The 20289-nt window shown below is 32.1% G+C and overlaps 2 protein-coding genes across 2 annotated transcripts in view; one reads left to right on the top strand and one right to left on the bottom strand.

Moving 5' to 3' along the window:
- Positions 1-18344, top strand: part of LOC129906452 (pleckstrin homology domain-containing family M member 1) — a 143271-nt gene extending 124927 nt beyond the window's left edge. Inside the window, exons 6-8 of the mRNA XM_055982241.1 lie at positions 17532-17700; positions 17753-18106; positions 18157-18344. Coding sequence (XP_055838216.1) covers positions 17532-17700; positions 17753-18106; positions 18157-18282 — 649 coding nt within the window. The 3' untranslated portion in view covers positions 18283-18344. The remainder of the gene's footprint in view (positions 1-17531; positions 17701-17752; positions 18107-18156) is intronic.
- On the bottom strand, positions 789-2894 carry LOC129906454 (uncharacterized). The gene is made up of 3 exons (XM_055982243.1): positions 1108-2894; positions 941-1010; positions 789-882 (listed from the first exon to the last, which is right to left on the bottom strand). Exon 1 carries the CDS (start codon positions 2264-2266, stop codon positions 1130-1132), a length of 1137 nt encoding a protein of 378 aa, XP_055838218.1. The 5' UTR covers positions 2267-2894; the 3' UTR covers positions 789-882; positions 941-1010; positions 1108-1129.
- Positions 18345-20289: the final 1945 nt, after the last annotated feature.

The raw sequence follows: 20289 nt of genomic DNA, 5'->3' as shown, positions 1-20289 counted from the left end.
GTTTCTAATTTTAAGTCACGATGTAGATCGCAATTTCTTATGTACCAAAGTGCATTAACTATTCCATGAAGGACTTTGTTTAGTAAATACAGGGTAGGACCTTGGTTACTTCCTTGTGGTACACCGGCTTCTATTTTCTTCAACTCCGAATATTCTTGATCGTACCTTACTCTAAACAATCGGTCTGAGATGTACGATATAATAATATTTCATAGTACTGTCTGGGAAGATCCCTTTGCAGTTTGTACTCATGTCCCTCATGCCAAACCTTGTCAAAGGCTTGAGCAACATCAAAGAAAATAGCTGAACATACTTGTTTTTCTTCTAATGCTTTTTCTATTACATCCGTTATTCTATAAACTTGGTCTATCGTGGAATGTTTAATTCTAAAGCCAAACTGATGGTTTGGAATAACCTTCTTTCTTCTATGATTTTGCTAAGTCTCTTCAGAAGCAGTTTTTCAAAAACTTTTGCCATATTTGGTATAAGCACAGACAATTATATACAGATATCGCATCCCATAGAAAAAAAAATGTCATCAAAATTTTTTCCAGCCGACACGTTTCAGCCGACAAGAGCTTTTTAAATTGGAATCAAAAAGGAGAAGAGAATTTTTCAGCCGACAAAAAAGCTTTTTTTTTTTATTTTAAAAAGAGAACAATAAGAAAGGATCTCTTACGACCATGACCTTACTCACTCTCCCGCGAAAATAAAAAAAGGAGTGTATGTGGGTAGATAGAAGTGATTTCAATTCTAAGCAATCAGCTGCTGTGAAATATTTCAAATAGGATATATATGAAAAACTTTGATGCAGGCTCCAGGTCAATAAAAGATTTTTATATGGTTACAACGTTTCGAGCATGAATACACTCTTCATCAGGCCTTTATTGAAAAATTATAAATTAATGTACATTATTATACATAAGTCAACAAAACTTACAACAACAATTAGTTGATTTGTATTTACAGCACAAACACACATTTCAATTTATTTAACAGCATTAAAAGAACTATAAGATTAAATATAAATTAAAATTAAAATTTAAACATTTTATAAATAAAACATGAAACTATTAAACAGTAAAAATTATACTTTGCAAAACCTACAAGAATTTTTTCACACCACTGTTCACGACGACTGTTTCTTCTTATTTGTTATCAGCTGGTTGTATATAATGCTGAGACTGTCACAATCAGACCGTCTATTAACTGCATTATCGGTGTTGTTGATATGCAGCATCTCTAGCAACATTCTTTTGTTATGATGCCTCTCCACCTCCAAGATTGTGACGTCATCAAAGTTAGGTTTGTGGTTCTTTTCTATGCAATGCAATGCAAGTGCAGTTTTTTGAGAGCCACCGTTGTTTATATCAGATCGATGGCCTGAGAGACGATTGCGGAGCTTTTGTTTCGATGTTCCTACATATACGGAAGAACAATCCGTCTCACTCCCACCTGCACATTTAATTTTGTAAACCACGTCTGACTTATCCATTTTCTTTTTTTTTCCTTTGGTGTTGGTGAAAAGAAATGTTCTTAGAGTAAGTGCAGACTTAAACGCTATTCTCGTTTTCTCTTTGTTTCTAAGTGGTGCTGTTTTTATGCGGTTTGAAAGAGATGGTATATACAAAGCACTACGGTAGCTTATGGGAAGTTGATCATTAGGGGGGGTGGGTGTACATTTATTTTTACTATTTTGTATTAATTTGTTGATAACATGAGCGGGGAATGCGTTGGAACACAGGGTGTTCTCAATAATTTTAATATTTTTATTTCGAAAATTAATATGACTATAATCAAGCACTTTATTAATGAAATTTTGTGCAGTATTGAATATAACCTGTTTTGGTTGTTTTGAATGAAAATTTATTAGACGTCCAGATGAAGTAGGTTTTTTGAACCAATCGAAGATAATTTTGCCATTGTCCCTTACTGCTTGGACATCGAGATAGGCTAGACGTCCTTCTTTCTCTGCCTCCACCGTAAATTGAATCTTTCTATGAAATGAATTCAAAGCTTCTACCGTTATAGAAACACAATCAGATTTAACTATTGCAAACAGATCATCGACATATTTTGTTATTATTTTTGGTTTCGATACTAATTTCTCAATTACGTCTTCCAGCAATGCCTCCATTACTATATCCGCCAATATAGGTGAAATGGGGCTACCCATAGGTACCCCTTGCTTCTGTTGGTATATTTTGTTTTCAAATTCTAAGTAATTGTTGTCGATTATACAGAATCGTAGCATTTCCATGAACATGGACTTTCTTATTTTAGTGTGTAATATTGTTCCAATTTCTCTCAACTATCTCCAATATCATATTGATTGGAACATTCGTGAACAAGGAGACAACATCGAATGATACAAGAACTTCATCATCTTGTATATTAAAAGGTGAAATTACCTCAATGAAGTGTTTAGCGTTGCAGACGTTAAAACGAGAATTATCCGTCAGTTTTTTAAGAATACTGGCCATAAATTTTGACAATTCATAACCAGGAGCAGAAGTAGATGCACATATCGGTCTTAAAGGCATATTTTCTTTGTGAATCTTGGGTAAACCGTAAATTCGTGGACTGTTGGCAGTGTACGTTATCATGCGTTTTTTATCATATTCGTTAATTATTCCTTTATTGAATAAAGTTTTTACAAACCCATTGTTGGTGTTTTGAAGCGATAATGTAGGATTGCTTCTTAGGATTCTATACGTTCCCCTATCTGCCATTAATTCTCTCATTTTTCCAAAGTAATCTGATTTATAAATAACAACTGTGACATTACCTTTATCTGCATTAACAATGCAAACTTCTTTATGACTCTTCAGAAATTTCGCTGCATCACGGGAAATTTTATTTATAAATTTATCAAAAGGTGGTGTTTTGTATGAACGCAAGTGATTTTGTAATATTTGTGTGAAATTAGAACGCGCTGATTGTGACAGTCGTTCTCGAGATATTGAGACTAATTGGCCTAGGTGGCCAACTTTCTTAAAAATATTCTCGTTTAAGGGGAATATTTTTAAGAAAGTTGGCCACCTAGGTTTCTATAGATTTATTTTATACCACAGGTGTTTAAAATTTTTCATAAAATACTTTTTTTACATTTTGCATCAAAAAACAGATTTCAAAATTTTTTTTACAAAAATGTGCAAAAGATGTGCAGTTTTTTAAGCATTTATGTACTCATACAATTATTGAAGAAAATTATAAAAAAAAAAATAAATAAAATTCATTCATTCGTGGTTGTAGTGAACGAAAACACAAGATGATAAAATTTAAAATACACTGAACGAAAAAAAGCCAATATTTTATGAACTGGTTGCGATAGAACTTTTTTCTATCTGTTTTTAAGAACAGTCATAAGTGTAGCTATCAGCCGTTTTAGGGTTGTCCATTCTCTATTGCACACCCTGTATATATTCAGACATATTATAAACAAAAATTCCCAGGGAAATGGTTTCGGGAGAAGGGCCCCAATCGGAAAAATGGCGAAAAATTCCATTTTTTTTTGCTTTCCCATATTCTTAACAGTTGAAGAACGAAATTCAAGCTTAAAAAATAATGAAATTTCAGGAACTTTTCAGTTAGGAGTTTTTTTTCAAAATAGGCCTGATTATGACGATTACAACTCAACTTCAACTTTTTGAATCGTTATACCTAAGAAACGGTGGGTCTTAGGAAAAAAAGTGTTATGACACTTTTTATATATAATAATCTGGTCTACAATTCTTGCATTGAAAATTTTTTGATGAGACTTACCGTTTTGCTGAAAATCGTGAAAAACCAGTTTTTGTGACCCTTGACCCCCCGTAAGTTTTTTTCCACACCTCGGATCGATGAGGACTTTTTAAATTTAATTTATGATGGTGTTTCCAACAATCCTACCAATTTTCAGCTTGCTGGGAATTAATGTAACCTCGGATGTCTAAATTGACCGGACTATGAAAGGCTAAACAAAATTAATATAGGTACCTAGATACTCCTTAAATTTGTTAGCATATTTATACTTATTAGGTATTTTTAATGCAGCTAGGTAGGTATTTCAATTTAAACATTTTTATGTTTTTGAAAATTCGTAAGTACATACTAACCTACCTACTTTTTTTCAAATATTATTTGTCTCTACATGATTCTGGCTACGGAACCCGAAAAATCCCTGTGTTGTTATTTTGTACATACAATTTATAATTTCTTTTGTAAAATAAATTTTTATGTTCTGTTTTGTGAATAAAAATCGTAGGTAGGAGATCAAAATCTAAAGTAGAAAAAAACTAGTTTAATTTCAAAAACCTGCCTATTATAATGTACCAGAGTTGTAAAAGATTGCAATCTTTTTTGAATGCAGTCTTTAATGACTTCAATCAAAAGATTGCATTCATTGACTTACACTTAAGACTTAAGACTTCAAATTTTGCAATCACCAATCATTTTCCATGAAATGATTGCAATCTTTTTTTTTACCCAATCAATTGACTGCATTCAAATGATTGCAGTCTTTTGGGACTGCATGCAGTCTTTGCATTCTTTTTGCAATCTTTCCATTTCTTGGCAGTCTTTTGCATTCATTTGCATTCTTTTGAATTCTTTTGCATTCTTTTGCATTCTTTTGAATTCTTTTGCATTCTTTTGCATTCTTTTGAATTCTTTTGCATTCTTTTTGCAATCTTTTGCCACAACCCCATTAAATTAACCGAATATATTAGTCAAAATATAAAGTTATTCAATAAAAAAGTATCAAAATCACAGTTAATTGTTTTGAAGAAAAACACTGCACTAACGAGCGTGTGTCATTCTGATCTTTAAAAATTAATAGTTTATGTTGAAAAAAAAAAACCAAAAATTTCTAATATTTTAATTACACTGGTCAACAAGGTTTTTGCCACAAGAACCAAAATATACTTTTCACGATGTTTTTTTTTGTTGTTGTTCAGCACAGCTAATTTAATATAATGAATTTGTTTTGTTTGTTTTTCCTATGACTATAATGTATGAGGGTTTTTTAGTTGTGGTTTTTGAGTAAAAAAATATATTAAGTTTTTTTGGGTTAAATAATAAATAAAATTGTTTACCTAGACTCAAAACTTTGTTTTATTTAAACTCCTTACTTCTGCACATACAATGATACTAATTCTTAAAACAACTATCAAATTCATTATTGAAATAAAAAAAATGTTCAAAATTTTGAGAAATCCATACGTGAAATCCAAAAATGCAAAAGATTTCAAAAGAATGCAAAAGAATGCAAAAGGATGCAAAAGAATTCAAAAGACTGCCAAGGAATGGAAAGATTGCAAAGACTGCAATCAAAGATCATATAACTAGTTATATGATCTTTGGTACTAGGCTTTAATTTTGACCAATTGAGGCTATCCTCTCCTAAAAATAAAATGTACTGTACGAGTACTTCGATTGAATAATTTGCCTTAAAACAACTGTTCATTGTTTTCCGCTAGCCTAGAAAGTTAAAATAAAAATCGTTTTTACTTAATAACAGTTTTAACTTTTGAATTAAAAGTCTTCCTAACCTCAGGCAAACGTATCGCAAGTTTTGTAAAAAAAATTGCATTTGAAAATATAATTTTTTTAAAATTTTGTTTTAAATTGTATGGCAATTTAAAATACCTCTATTAAAATAGTAAAGACAAAAAAAAAATAATTTTGGCGATATTTTGGAATTCGTCCGTTTTCAGGTATTAATCAGTGGTTTACAATATAAAAAACATTCAGTTGTATTTATTAGATTAAGCCCTGCTTTTTCAATTGTCAGATAGACTATCAGAAGAATAAATGTCACTAAAAAAAATACTTTTATTCCTAGCTAGAGCTAAACTTAGGTTTATCTAACTATTCAAAAAATTAGCCCTAAGTGATATTTAATAATAATATTTAAATTGCCTTAGATAAGGTTGCTTACATTGCTTCTATAATTGGCTGGCCATTGATGATTAACAAATCGATAGTTGTTTCAAAAAATGCAACAGATCTAGCTAATTTAGTATGTACAAAATACTGTTATATTCTGTAAGCAAACAAAATTCACCAAATTTTATCAGACGAATGTATTGAACTGGAACATTGCAAAAAACTAAAAAGATTTGAGAAATGATATCCTTCTTTAACATTTTGCCGATGACGAATTTTATCAAGAGAATTGACCTCCACACAGCAAGGCCACAGAAAGCTTTCCTATTTAAAACATATTTTATTCACTTCATCATATAAAAAAATAGAAGATATGGCTGCTTCTTTAATTTGCTGGTAAGCAGTGTCTTGCCCTTAAGATATTATTTTTGTGTACCTACCAGATTCAATTTCTTTAAAAAGCTTTGAATATAATTCTTATCCGGATTTTGTTTCCATACAAAACTCTACAGTACAGCTCCACTAATATTATCGAACGAATCAAAATAATCCTAATCCAGCATAGCGTTCGCTAAAAATATGACCACATCCCCAAAATATGGTAAAATAGTTTGTTTGAATACCAAAAATTTTGTTTACTTTTAATTTTCGTTCATGTTCTAAAACTTCAACATTTTGAAAATAATCTTACTCAAGAGATTTCAGTATCACATAACAAATTCTTTTTTAAGTTCTGAGTTTTTTTTTTGGGGGGGGGGGGGGGGGGTTAAGACCCCGGGCCCCCCCCCCCCCCCCCCCACTTGTATACGCCGTTGCTTTTGGCAGAGCAAAGGTCCAATGACATGCCGATCATGATCTCTTTCTGCATACATAGTTGCCTTTCCAATTTTGTATTTGGTGAAATCACTCATTTGAGCAATATTTGGGTTTGTGGTTGCCTTCAAAATCAAACAGCCGTCGTACTGATCCTTTTTTGAGTTATAAAACGAAAAGTTAAAACTTTAATTAAATTCCCCCCGGGATTAGTCGAAAATTCCTTGATACTACGATCAGGAACTTAGGTTCCTGTCATTTATAATGTTAAGATGTCTCTGAAATGCGCTTTTTTCTTCCTTTCTTTATATAATGCACCTCTAAGAATAGAGTAAAACCGCTAGGAGCGCAGAGCTTAATGCAGCAAAAAGTTTTTAAATTCGTTGTCCTCATAGAGCATAATAGAGTCCTTATTTTTAATAAATACTTTTATAGTACCTACTTATATATTTATTTATATTATATTTGGGACGTATACAAAAAGACAAAACAATTTTAAAATTAAGTTCGAAATTTTTTACCATACCTGTTTTGTATGACGTACGACAAACCAATACTGAAGAAAAAAATGCTGAAAAATACATAGAATTTTTGTCGTAAACGCAAAAAGTTGGCGCTTACGACAAACCAAAGCTAATCCGATGCTTATTTTGTGGATATACGACAAAATGCATACTAATTATCTCAGTAACGGTAAACGATAGGAAAATTCTGATAACAGAAATGAAAAGAGAACGTTCTAAAACCTATTACTACATACCCAGTTTGAAAAAGTGCATTTTGGCGTTTACGACAAAACAACTCTCGGGCGACGATTTGTTTATTCCTAACCCTAACCTATCCTATGAAAAAATATGAAAGAACAACATTTCATTCATTGATCAGGTACCTACCACTTTCTTAAAATGCATTCACAATCCTTTTGCATACCTACACACAATTACTCAATCCCGCCATCCAAGGAAACAAAAACAAAACTAAATTGCAAAAAAAAAACAAACAAAAACAAAAAACCAACCCAAATATGTACAAGTAGGTACATATTCCTTATTCTTTCTTTCTCTTCTAATAGATCTTTTGTGAGTAGGTTAGGTACTTGAGTAAGTTTTTTTGTTGTTTTTTTTCATGAACCGTTCTCGTTGAGCCAGACTGACCAGCATCAACCGTATTTTCTTTTGATAGAAAGAAACAAAAAACGTGCGTCAGGAAGACTCGATACTCGAGCCACAAGGTCTATTTCTATGGACAGAAAGAAAAAAAATATGTGCACAACGGTCTTGAGTGGTAATCGTATCTGAGTTATATTTTCTTTGGTGCTCTTTTACTTCAAAACGACGATTTTCTGTTTGCCTTTCCATTTTTTTTAATTGACAAACAATATTGCAACACCACAGATCACCTCATGCTCATATTTTTATTCCTCATCCCAACCTACCTTATGAAAAAAATATTAGAAAAAAAAATGCATTTATTGTTCAGGTTGTTTTTTTAAATACGTCCACAATCCATCTGCACACACACAGCTCTATTTTGCTTCAAAAATCCCGCCTTATAAAAGAAACAGTTAAAACGGGATTTTGCTATGGAACAACACAACAAGAATACAAGAAAAAAATCAAAGATACAGAAAAATAACGATTCCAACTCAAGACCGTTATCATAAACAAAAAATACCAAGACTGGAAACTTTCGTACGTCTTTCCCCCCAAAACCCTTTTGTGTACAGTGTTGTCTGTGAATATATCGCTGCCTCAAAACTATAATGTTCTATGTTTCAAAAAAATGTTTCGAGAAAATCGACTACAAAGTTTGGAGTATCAGAATTTCACCCTTTATGTATGTATTTTTGCATGAAAATAGAAAATTAACTAACGTAGCTGGATAATCTATCAATTCAAATGCTAAAATTTCTTTTTTGATGCTGGAAATCTGTTTAATTAACGTTTTTCTGTTTTGACATAGAACATTTATTTCATTTAGTTGCATTTCGAGTTGATTTTTTTGTTCTATGTTCGACATACAACATTATAGTAATGAGTATGGTATATGAAAATAACCAACTTACAGTCAAGACAAACAATATTTTTGGAGTAATTATATTGCTTTTTAAGCTTTTTGTTGTTTTTTTTTTATTAAAAACCATAAATTTAATGAAGTGCATCATGCCCAAGCAAGTTCAAAGATTTCAAATTAGTATTTACCAAGAAATTAGCAAAAAATAATTACACAGCAATTATTTAAATAAACATTCAAGTGAACCTTACTTACAAACTTTTGATGATTACTGTCAGTAACTTTTTCAAAAAAGCCATAATCGACTTGCCGCATGACCTTTCAATATTGCTTTAAAGGATTTTATTTTGGAGTCCGGCAGCTAATTTTTAAATGTAAAATGTTCTATGTAACTTAAAAGTAGTCATTTTTGTATGGGGTTGAAATGAGGCAAATTGTTCTATGTCAACTAAGAACTTTATAGTACTGAGTATAAGCCATTATATCCGAAAATTGAATATTTGTTTTAGCCATAAATATTGTATTAAGCCAAAACTAAAATTTTTGTGGACACAGTCTTGTAGCCATTGAAAAGACGAAAATTTTGATATAAAAAAGTAATTTTTTTCCATTTCTTCGACATAGAACATTATAGTTTTGAGGCAGCGATATGTGAAAGCCACCACGTTGGTAAATGACGTTAACACGCACACATTTATAGATTCACGACATTCACCACACATCGGACACGAACACAACGATAGGTTCACGACACTCACCACACCTTGCAGCTTGTAGGCAGAGTTGGGGAGTAATCATTACATTTGTAATTAATTACTAATTAATTACAATGCAATTACTCCACTAGTAATTGCATTGTAATCGAATTACTTTCCCATTACAAAGGAAATGTAATTCGAAATGCAATTACAATTAAATTACCGTGTAATTTTATTGTAATTAAAAAGATGAAATTACAAAGGTAATTACATTGTAATTACATTGTAATTAAAATTGTAATTTTAAAGTAATTATATTTTAAAAACAAAATCTAAACCTTCAACACTTCAAAGAAAAACTATGCCACATGCCACATGTAAAGGGTGGACCTACAGGGATGGGAGTTGTGCCCAAATGTAGGTTAGAGTCCCCGCTACCTTTGGGCATCAAAAATTTTTTATTCATTTTTTTCAAAATTCCGAGATATAGCCGTTGGAAGTTGGGGGCGTGAAAAAGCTTCTGGGAGCTGATCGCTTTGACCTAGAGACATGGGGGTAGTGCCATATGAAAGGTTATATTCTCAGCTACCCGATAGTGGTATAATTCAGTTTTTGGATTTTTTTCAAAATTCCGAGAAAATTGCGTTTGAAAGTTGGGGTAAAATTTTTTTTCGAAAAATCCCTGAACCTTTGAACGCTCCTCGAAGCTAGAACCGCTTGAGAGCAATTTTTGGGAGTGATGCCAAATGATAGCTTGTGTCATGGGCCTACGCTTTGCACATTGTCAGATTTTTAAAAAATCATCTTCCATGTTTAACCGCCACATCATGCCTATTTTTTTAGAATCGGGCTTATTTTTTTTTTTTTACTTTTAAGTTCTCCCGGTTTGAGAACGCGTGGACCTACAGGGATGTGAGTTGTACCCAAATGTAGGTTAGAGCCCCCGCTACCTTTGGGTATTTTTTTCAAAATGCCGTATGTGGCAAGTTGCATGTTGCAAGTTGCATGTGGCAAGTTGCATGTGGCAAGTTGCATGTGGCAAGTTGCATGTGGCAAGTTGCATGTGGCAAGTTGCATGTGGAAAGTTGCATGTGGCAACTTTCATGTGGCAAGTTGCTTGTGGCAAGTTGCATGTGGCAAGTTGCATGTGGCAAGTTGCATGTGGCAAGTTGCATGTGGCTAGTTGGATGTGGCAAGTTTCATGTGGCAAGTTGCATGTGGCAAGTTGCATGTGGCAAGTTTCATGTGGCAAGTTGCATGTGGCAAGTTACATGTGGCGAGTTTCATGTAGCAAGTGGCATGTAGCAAGTTGCAAAGCCACTGTTCCTGAAGTACAACACAATACTTCAATCGTCGCTCCCATTGAAAGGCTTTTTTCATTTGCGGTCATGATAAATGCACCGCGGTGAAATAAGTTATCGGACACAAACTTTGAAAAGTTTCTTTTGCTTAAAGCAATAATAAATTACCATCAGTAATTTTATTGTAACTTTTCGTGTAATATGATAATAGCTGTTTTATTATTCTTGTGATCCAGATCAAATCATATTGTTTTCATTTCCCTTACAAAAAAAGCAGGATTTTGCTTTGTTATTGTAAAGCTAACAAATAAAATGATCTGATCAGGATGACGGGAATAATAAAACACAGCTAATATTAATTGATTTATTTAATGATTTTGTTTCGTTTGAATAAAATAAAATGTTGAATTTAATTTAGAAATTAATTTCAGAGTTTCAATTACAATATAATTACTTTCAAATTCCAAAATATTTAATTACAATGCAATTACTTTTGTAATTTCATAATAGGGGTATTCACGATCCGATGCAACTGGTCTAGTACCATTGCAAAAGTGCAAAAGTGTAAAATCTTACAACACTACAGCAACAAAATATATGGATTGAAATTTTACAATGGTCTTGCACTTTTGCTATACCCTAACCCCATTGCAAAATAAAAATACAATGGAGTAAAATTAATTTTGACAGATGGCAGCTCAACGTCGCGTCTTCCATGATAAATAGTTTTTTTTTTATTCTGTTTATAATGGTTGTCGCTACTCATGTCCCTTAATTTAGTTTTTTTTTTTGATGTAAAATAATTAGTGAAAATTAATTAACCCGAACAAAACAAAGAATTAAATTATAAAAAAAGAAGAAGCAACGGTGGAGGAAAAAAACATCATATATGCTTCAATATTTACTATAGATAAGAAGAGGGGCGTTCACGATTTATTGTAAAAAAATAACATTTTACATTTTTACTAGGCCTGTTGCACCAGATCGTGAATACCCCTAATGTAATTACAATAAAATTACACGGTAATTTAATTGTAATTGCATTTCGAATTACATTTCCATTGTAATGGGAAAGTAATTTGATTACAATGCAATTACCCTGTAATTACATGTAATGTAATTAACGATTTGATTACCCAACTCTGCTTGTAGGCAAACGTCAGTTTACCGCCCGAGTTTCCAGTCTTGGTTTTTTTTGTTTATGACCGTTATGCCCATGATTTTTTGTCTTTTCTATCCATACAAAAAGATCTTCTTGCTCTGTCTGAGCGAGAGCCGTGAAAACGTGAAAACACATGATACTCAATCTCAAAGACCACGTAAAAGAGAATCAGAGAATAAAGAATCAAAATTCTCAAATTTTTCATTGAAAAGAGCTTTTTTAAAAGCTCTTCAAAGTGGTGATTTTCAGTTTCATATGTCACTTTTTTCTATGAAGATGAGACATCTGTATATAATTATTTGTGGTATAAGCGATATTGGTCTGTAAGACGTCACTTCTGTAGGTTTACCTTGCTTTGGTATGACAATTACTTCAGCAATTTTCCAATGGTGTGGGACATACCGTTGCTTAAGGCATGCATTTATTATATATTGGAGTTTTATAAAGGCTTTCAATGGCATTTCTTTCATAACCTGAGCAGTAATTAGATCCTTTTTATTTCTTTTATCCTTACATCCTTTTTTTATCCTTTTTATTTCTTTTATCCTTACAATTGGTATTTCACAACAAACTGTAAGCTATTTTCAGCCGCGTTTGTTGGGTAGGGGGAAGTGGTCACCCTTCGTACAGTTTTTACTTATTTATTTTTAGTTATTTATTTACTCAGTCCAGCTTCGAGAAAATGGACTTTATTTGTAATATGTATATTATTACACTTTACAAAAAAATTTGACACTTCTAAGTCAAAGGCTTAAATAGTTATAGCCATTTTACTGGGATTAGATTTTTGTACGAATCCTCCCCACCCGTGGGGTACATTCGTACAGGATATTTAAAACGTTAATTTGACTAACTTTTGATTTGTCAAATGCCAAATTTGAGTTTTAAAACATTTAATTGCTTATTAATTTATTAATTAATTGAACTTGACTCAGAAAAAAACAAAAACAAATAAAAAACTCAATTTTTCGCGATTCGACGATTCTGAAACAAATTATTATTTACACATATAAAAATACCAACCTTAATTTACTTTAGAATGCGAAAAACTTATTATACAGGTTTAAATTTCATTTCAATAAAACTGTAACTCCGTGTTTTGATTGTTATCTGCTCAAGAAAATTTACTGGCGGGCATACGTACGCGTACGAACGTGCCCCATGTTTGACTGTACGAATGCTCCCCAAGTTGTTCATAATGCAGAAAAATCGATTTTTGAAAAAATGTACTGAGATTTTGCAATATTTATAATTAAAACACAATTTTAACACTTTAAACAACAATTCTTCATTACTGTTTAGCCAAAAACATACTTAACTTAAACACAACATGACATCAAATGTACATAAAAAAATTACTCAGAGCACTAAAAAACACTAAAAGTCTTGTGGAGACCGAATCCGTTGCACTTAGGATTCAAAATTTATCTAGCAGCTCGGCGCCTACTATGTCTATGCACACTAGTAAGCACGTGTTTGAATACCGTTTAGTTTATGTTTTAAGCTCACTGTACGAAGGGTGACCGTGTACGAAGGGTGACCACTTCCCCCTATGGCCTAAAAACATTCGCAAGATGCTCCGCGAAAAGGTTAGCTTTTTCTTTTGGGTTACCGATCCATTTCCCATCTTGAGATTTCAAGGGCGAGTTTTGTAACTGCGGTCTTTTCAGGCGCTTGGCTGCTTTCCATAGCGAAAAATCGGTTGAAGCATCAGTCGTTAAATTCTTTAGGAATGTACTGAGTGAATCATTTTTGAATTTATAAATTTGTTTTTTAAGATTGTTGCTTATACGGTTAAACGTTGTTTGCACATCAGCAATAAATTGTTCCACTTCATGTTCAATTTGTTCGGTTGTATCTATGGGAGATCTTAAATTTATAAAACTTAAAAGCCTTTCTCTAAAATCACTCCAGTTTGTTTTCTTATTTACAAGCTTTTACTTTTACTTACTTTTTTCTATTACTTCCGATTCACTTATGTCGTTTTCTTTCAATCTATTATGGAGTACTCTAAATTTTTACTCCTTTTTCTAGAGTGAAAAAACATAATGAGAGTAATTTTTTTTTTATGTAATTGTGTGTGTAACAAGGCAAAAATGGATAATTTCCTTGAAAAAAATAGTGATAACAGGCCTTGGGAAAACATTTTATGAATTGAAAAGAAAAATTAATATTAATAACATATGAAGCATAATACACGAAGACGGAAGGCGCAGAAATCATCTTCCAATTTCCTTTTGATTTTCGTTTCGGTGCGTCACGCGCTTTTACACGTATTACTTTTTTCAAGACGCAAATTTGACAGTTATTTTCTTTGGTTTTATTTTGTTCTTGGTTTCGTATGACGACTTCTACAGGAAGACGTAGACGCACGAGATGCACATAAGAACAAGAGAGAGAGAAAGATCGATTTCTCCTTTGCTCTTATGTACATCTTGTGCGTCTACGTCTTCCTGTAGAAGCAGACTATGTATTTTAATTCCAAAAAAAAACACCAAAATATACAAAAAAAAAAACAACTCCCTTGCCGGGTCGATGTGCAACGAAAACATTTGAATAAATTAAAAACGTTACTATACACGCAAATAATACACAACCGGCGAAACAGATTCCGCAACCGACGAAATAAAATAAAGCAGAACAGCTAAAAAAAAGAACAAGATAAAAGAGAAACGTCAAAAAGAGTCACAATTTTCGAACTTCGAACTTTATTTCTCCTTTGCTCTTATGTGCGTCTCGCGCTTTGCGTCTTCGTGTAGATGCGGACTTAGTTTTACTTTTGGTATATTTTTCATTATGCTTCTGATTGGTTTTTTCAACCTAATTGACACACACCCTTAGTTTGATTTTATAATTGTAAAATAAAAATATCTCATCAACGCAGAAAAAATGGGATTTTTTTGTTATATGGCACAGGATTTTTTTTTTATTGATGAAGAACACTGGCGGAAAATTTTTTTATTCGGTTTTTAATTTCATTTTGGAAAAATGAATGGAATAAATATATCTGGCGGAATATAATACAGAAGAAAATATATTCATAATGGTTGTTTTCTGTTAATAACAAAATACTCCAGTCAAAGCGTCGGAAAAAAGGGCCTCACCTTGCGATGAGAGGCACTGTCAGTTTTTATTTCATGGATCGATAGGGGTATATTTAAAAGGCTTAAACCCAATTTCTCACCACCTGATCATTCTTTTTAGCGGAGTTATTCACAAAAATGCATTTTTTGGGATATTTTACTTCTAAGCTAATATCTTTGCTCCAGATTATCGTAGACCAAAAAATAAACATACATTCTCTTCCTTATAATATTTTCTATCGTTGTATGTAATTTCATTGTAATTGAGTGAGTAAATATAAAATGGCAACCATTTTAAGTCAAATTCTTGTTGTTAAAAAACACATTTTTGTCATTATTTCGAAAAAAGCTTATATCATGATTGACATTTTTCTAACCTATTTTGTAGCCCTGTTCATGTCCTCCATTTTACAGAAAAAATGAGCTCTTTATCACCAAAGATGGCCGAGCTATTGATAAATGAACGCATGCAAACCGGTGCGAAAACACCCAAAAATATCGTTTTTTGGGAATAACTCGACTTCAGAATGTCCTACGGCAAAAAATAAAGCAATGAATTGTTCGTTACAACATTTTCTATCAATTTAGTGCACAATCTTTTTGTTGAAACAAATAACAAATAAGTAATATTAAGTCAAAGTCGTTTTTTTTGTTTAGCAAACTCTTGCCTTATTATTTTGCAAACGGTGCGAGTATTGGCTAAGAAAATAAAATATTATTGTAGTCCTTTAAATTATCTACAATTTAAAAAAAAAATTAGCTCTCTACGACCCACGAGAGCCGAGTAATTAATTTTTTAAAAAAGGTCCAAATGACCAACGAAAAAACATAAGACAAATTCTCTTATAACAAGAAACAATGAAAACAACCCCTCTCACTGAGAACTAGTATTCGAATCATAAACAAGGGAAATTTTTTTGAATTTTCGTACGGATTAATGCTTTCTTAAAATTATAATAGCTCGGCTCCCGTGGGTCGTAGAAAGCTAAATTTTTTTTTGAATTGTAGATAATTTAAAGGACTACAATAATATTTTATTTTCTTAGCCAATACTCGCACCGTTTGCAAAATAATAAGGCAAGAGTTTGCTAAACAAAAAAAACGACTTTGACTTAATATTACTTATTTGTTATTTGTTTCAACAAAAAGATTGTGCACTAAATTGATAGAAAATGTTGTAACGAACAATTCATTGCTTTATTTTTTGCCGTAGGACATTCTGAAGTCGAGTTATTCCCAAAAAACGATATTTTTGGGTGTTTTCGCACCGGTTTTGCATGCGTTCATTTATCAATAGCTCGGCCATCTTTGGTGATAAAGAGCTCATTTTTTCTGTAAAATGGAGGACATGAACAGGGCTACAAAATAGGTTAGAAAAATGTCAATCATGATATAAGCTTTTTTCGAAATAATGACAAAAATGTGTTTTTTAACAACAAGAATTTGACTTAAAATGGTTGCCATTTTATATTTACTCACTCAATTACAATGAAATTACATACAACGATAGAAAATATTATAAGGAAGAGAATGTATGTTTATTTTTTGGTCTACGATAATCTGGAGCAAAGATATTAGCTTAGAAGTAAAATATCCCAAAAAATGCATTTTTGTGAATAACTCCGCTAAAAAGAATGATCAGGTGGTGAGAAATTGGGTTTAAGCCTTTTAAATATACCCCCATCGATCCATGAAATAAAAACAGACAGTGCCTCTCATCGCAAGGTCAAATGACGCTTTGACTGGAGTAAAAGAGTTTTCGCATTTTTCAATTTTCAAACAAAATTTTAAAATGTCAAACTTCAAATTCATAAGTGTGTGTGCAAGTGCGTGTTCAAATCGGTGTAAATCTGACTAAAAATGTGGAGTAAATCCGGGGTACTCCGTAGTACTAAAATTACTCCGGAGTAATTTTTTTTACACTTTTGTGGTGTCAAAGAACACAAAACCAAAAATAAGTACTAAAAGGGTACTCTCATTGGAGTGAAAGAAAACGACATTAGTGATAGAATCACAGGTCATAATTACCTTCGACACTAATGTGATTTCGTTTGATTCCTTTCGTTAGATTCGTGAATCTGACAGCTGAAAGGGGAGGGGGGGTGAAGAGGGGAAATAGTGGAAAAATCTTAGATTGCATGATCTATTTGCGTCTTGAGATTCAAACAAATGAATCTGAGATTCAAGAATCTGAATCTGGATTTTTATCAAGATTCACGCATACAAGCAAACGCACTTTCACACATACTCCTCTGTTTGACATTTATCTGAACATTTGTTGTCGTTTTATTTTTTTTATACGCACAGATTTCGTACACAATTACAAAACTAGATTTCATATTTTATTTGCAGTAGAAAATCTGAGATTTTTACACAAAAATCTCAAAAGTCAATAGAAAACGACATTAGTGATAGAAATGAGATTCTGGCTTTTTAAAAGCGTTTGTGAGAAAATTGTATTTATCTTTTAAACAATGGAAAATAATAATAATAATAATATATTAACTATATGTCTATAAGACCTAAGGATTTTTAAATGCAAATTACATATTCTTATTCTTTTATTCTTTTTCACAATTTTATTTGTTTAAAGAGTCTGCACGTTTAGTGGAAACTACTATTGTGAAACGTGCATGGACGCAGAATTTGTTTCTATTCCTGCCAGAATCATGTATAATTGGGATTTTCACCGATATCCAGTATCAAAAAGAGCAGCAACATTCCTCGCGGAATTTCAATACCAGCCCTTTATTGATTTTAAGGTAAATCTATGTTCATAATTATTTCATTCTAATAATTTGGGCTTAATTTCAGGTTCTTAATCCTGACATCTATAAAGCATCCGAAGAAATGGCAGAGTTACAGTCCCTTCGAATACGTCTTAATTTTATCCGAGCTTATCTTTACACCTGCTGTCCTTCAAGCATTGATGAATTAAAACGATTAGTGTTTATGAAGGATTATCTCTTTGAGCACATACATCAGTACTCAATTGGGGATTTGAATTTAATTCAACAAGGAACACTTTCGAGTCAGCTACAAAAAGCAGTCAATTGTGGAGAACAACATATTCTTAAATGTGGTTTATGCAGCGTTAAGGGATTTATCTGTGAAATTTGCAGCAGTCCTAAGGTCTTATATCCATTTCATATTAACACCACATATCGGGTAGGTTTTCATGTTCTTAACATAGAAATATCTAATTTTTCTTCGTATAGTGTCAACCTTGTGGAGCAGTATTTCATGCCGGGTGCTTAAACGAACTAGAACCTTGTCCAAAATGTGAACGAAGACGAAAACGCCAAGATTTACCTTTATTCGAAGCTATTCAGAATATGGCTTAAGTTGTACGATTAAGTAAATTATGATAATTTAAAATCAAGAAATAATAAAATTAATAAAAAAAAGAAATAAAAAATATTTTTTTAATGAAAATTAATTAATCAATGTATAATTGGCGCCCAATTGGCGACCTTTAAACAGCGTGGGATGTTCCGCAAAATATTATTATTGTTAAATTTAAATAAAGAAAGTGAGTCAAAAATAATAAAGGAGATGGCACATTTTTCTATGGAGCTTGGGCCCAGTGTGTGCACTAACGAAATCGGTGTCAAATGAAAGGTGACGATAAGCACATTGCATAGGTAAAATATTTTCAAATTCGTTAGTGGGGTTTTGGAGATATTTGAGTTTGAAGTTTCGGATTTCACAATCAAGATTTCAGCTATTTTTTCGAACAATTAATCGTAGAATGCGTAATAATGGATGTACAGAAATAATATTGGTATCAAATGAAAGGTATTCCTCTGCATCAAAAATCTTTTTCTTTGTTAAAAAAATAGTGCATATTAGGTGGTTACTTCTCAAAAAGTGATTTTTAAGCGGGGCCTTTGGCACATCGAAATATCAAAATATTCAGTGGTGACATGTACTTTTTTTGCAATTTTTACATAGCTTAATATGCTACCTTTAATTCTATATATAAAACAGTTCTATAAATCATACAAAAACCTTATAATAAGCAAAATACACAAAAACGCGCTGAAATATGCCTATTAAATAATAAAAATAGAAACTATAGTGCAGTCAATGGAGAAAAATCCGAAAAAAGTAATGACGTCAGCTAAGTTTGAAGTATTGGAGAGGTTTGCGTATTGTTTGGTCTTGTGGGGCTTCCGCCATTTTGAAAAACGCATTTGTATCAATATCTCGAGAACGACTGGTCGGACAGAGAACTCGCAAGAACTTTTTAGATTGAAATAAAATTATCTTTCTTTCTCTAGCATGTAATTTTTCTCTAGGAGCTATACTTTCAGAGTAAGAGAACCGCAAAGTATCTCATTTTCAGTAATTTCGCACTTAACTCTAAGGGTTGTTTAAAATATTTAACATATCAAAAAACGCACAATTTACGGTACTGTAGCTCTGAAATTATAACTCCTAGAGAAAAATGATGTACTAAAAAAAAGATTAATATATTTCCATCTAAAAAGTCCTTGCAAGTTTTCTGTCCGACCAGTCGTTCTCGATATATTGAGACTAATTGGCCTAGGTGGCCAACTTTCTTAGAAATATTCTCGTTTAAGGGGAATATTTTTAAGAAAGTTGGCCACCTAGGTTTCTATAGATTTATTTTATACCACAGGTGTTTAAAATTTTTCATAAAATACTTTTTTTACATTTTGCATCAAAAAACAGATTTCAAAATTTTTTTTACAAAAATGTGCAATAGATGTGCAGTTTTTTAAGCATTTATGTACTCATACAATTATTGAAGAAAATTATAAAAAAAAGAAATAAATAAAATTCATTCATTCGTGGTTGTAGTGAACGAAAACACAAGATGATAAAATTTAAAATACACTGAACGAAAAAAAGCCAATATTTTATGAACTGGTTGCGATAGAACTTTTTTCTATCTGTTTTTAAGAACAGTCATAAGCGTAGCTATCAGCCGTTTTAGGGTTGTCCATTCTCTATTGCACACCCTGTATATATTCAGACATATTATAAACAAAAATTCCCAGGGAAATGGTTTCGGGAGAAGGGCCCCAATCGGAAAAATGGCGAAAAATTCCATTTTTTTTTGCTTTCCCATATTCTTAACAGTTGAAGAACGAAATTCAAGCTTAAAAAATAATGAAATTTCAGGAACTTTTCAGTTAGGAGTTTTTTTTCAAAATAGGCCTGATTATGACGATTACAACTCAACTTCATCATCGTTATACCTAAGAAACGGTGAGTCTTAGGAAAAAAAGTGTCATGACACTTTTTATATATAATAATCTGGTCTACAATTCTTGCATTGAAAATTTTTTGATGAGACTACCGTTTTGCTGAAAATCGTGAAA

This window comes from Episyrphus balteatus, chromosome 1, assembly GCF_945859705.1.
Source record: "Episyrphus balteatus chromosome 1, idEpiBalt1.1, whole genome shotgun sequence".
NCBI lineage: Eukaryota > Metazoa > Arthropoda > Insecta > Diptera > Syrphidae > Episyrphus > Episyrphus balteatus.
The sequence above is the reverse complement of the archived record's forward strand: the minus strand, read 5'-3'. Positions and strand labels throughout refer to the sequence as shown.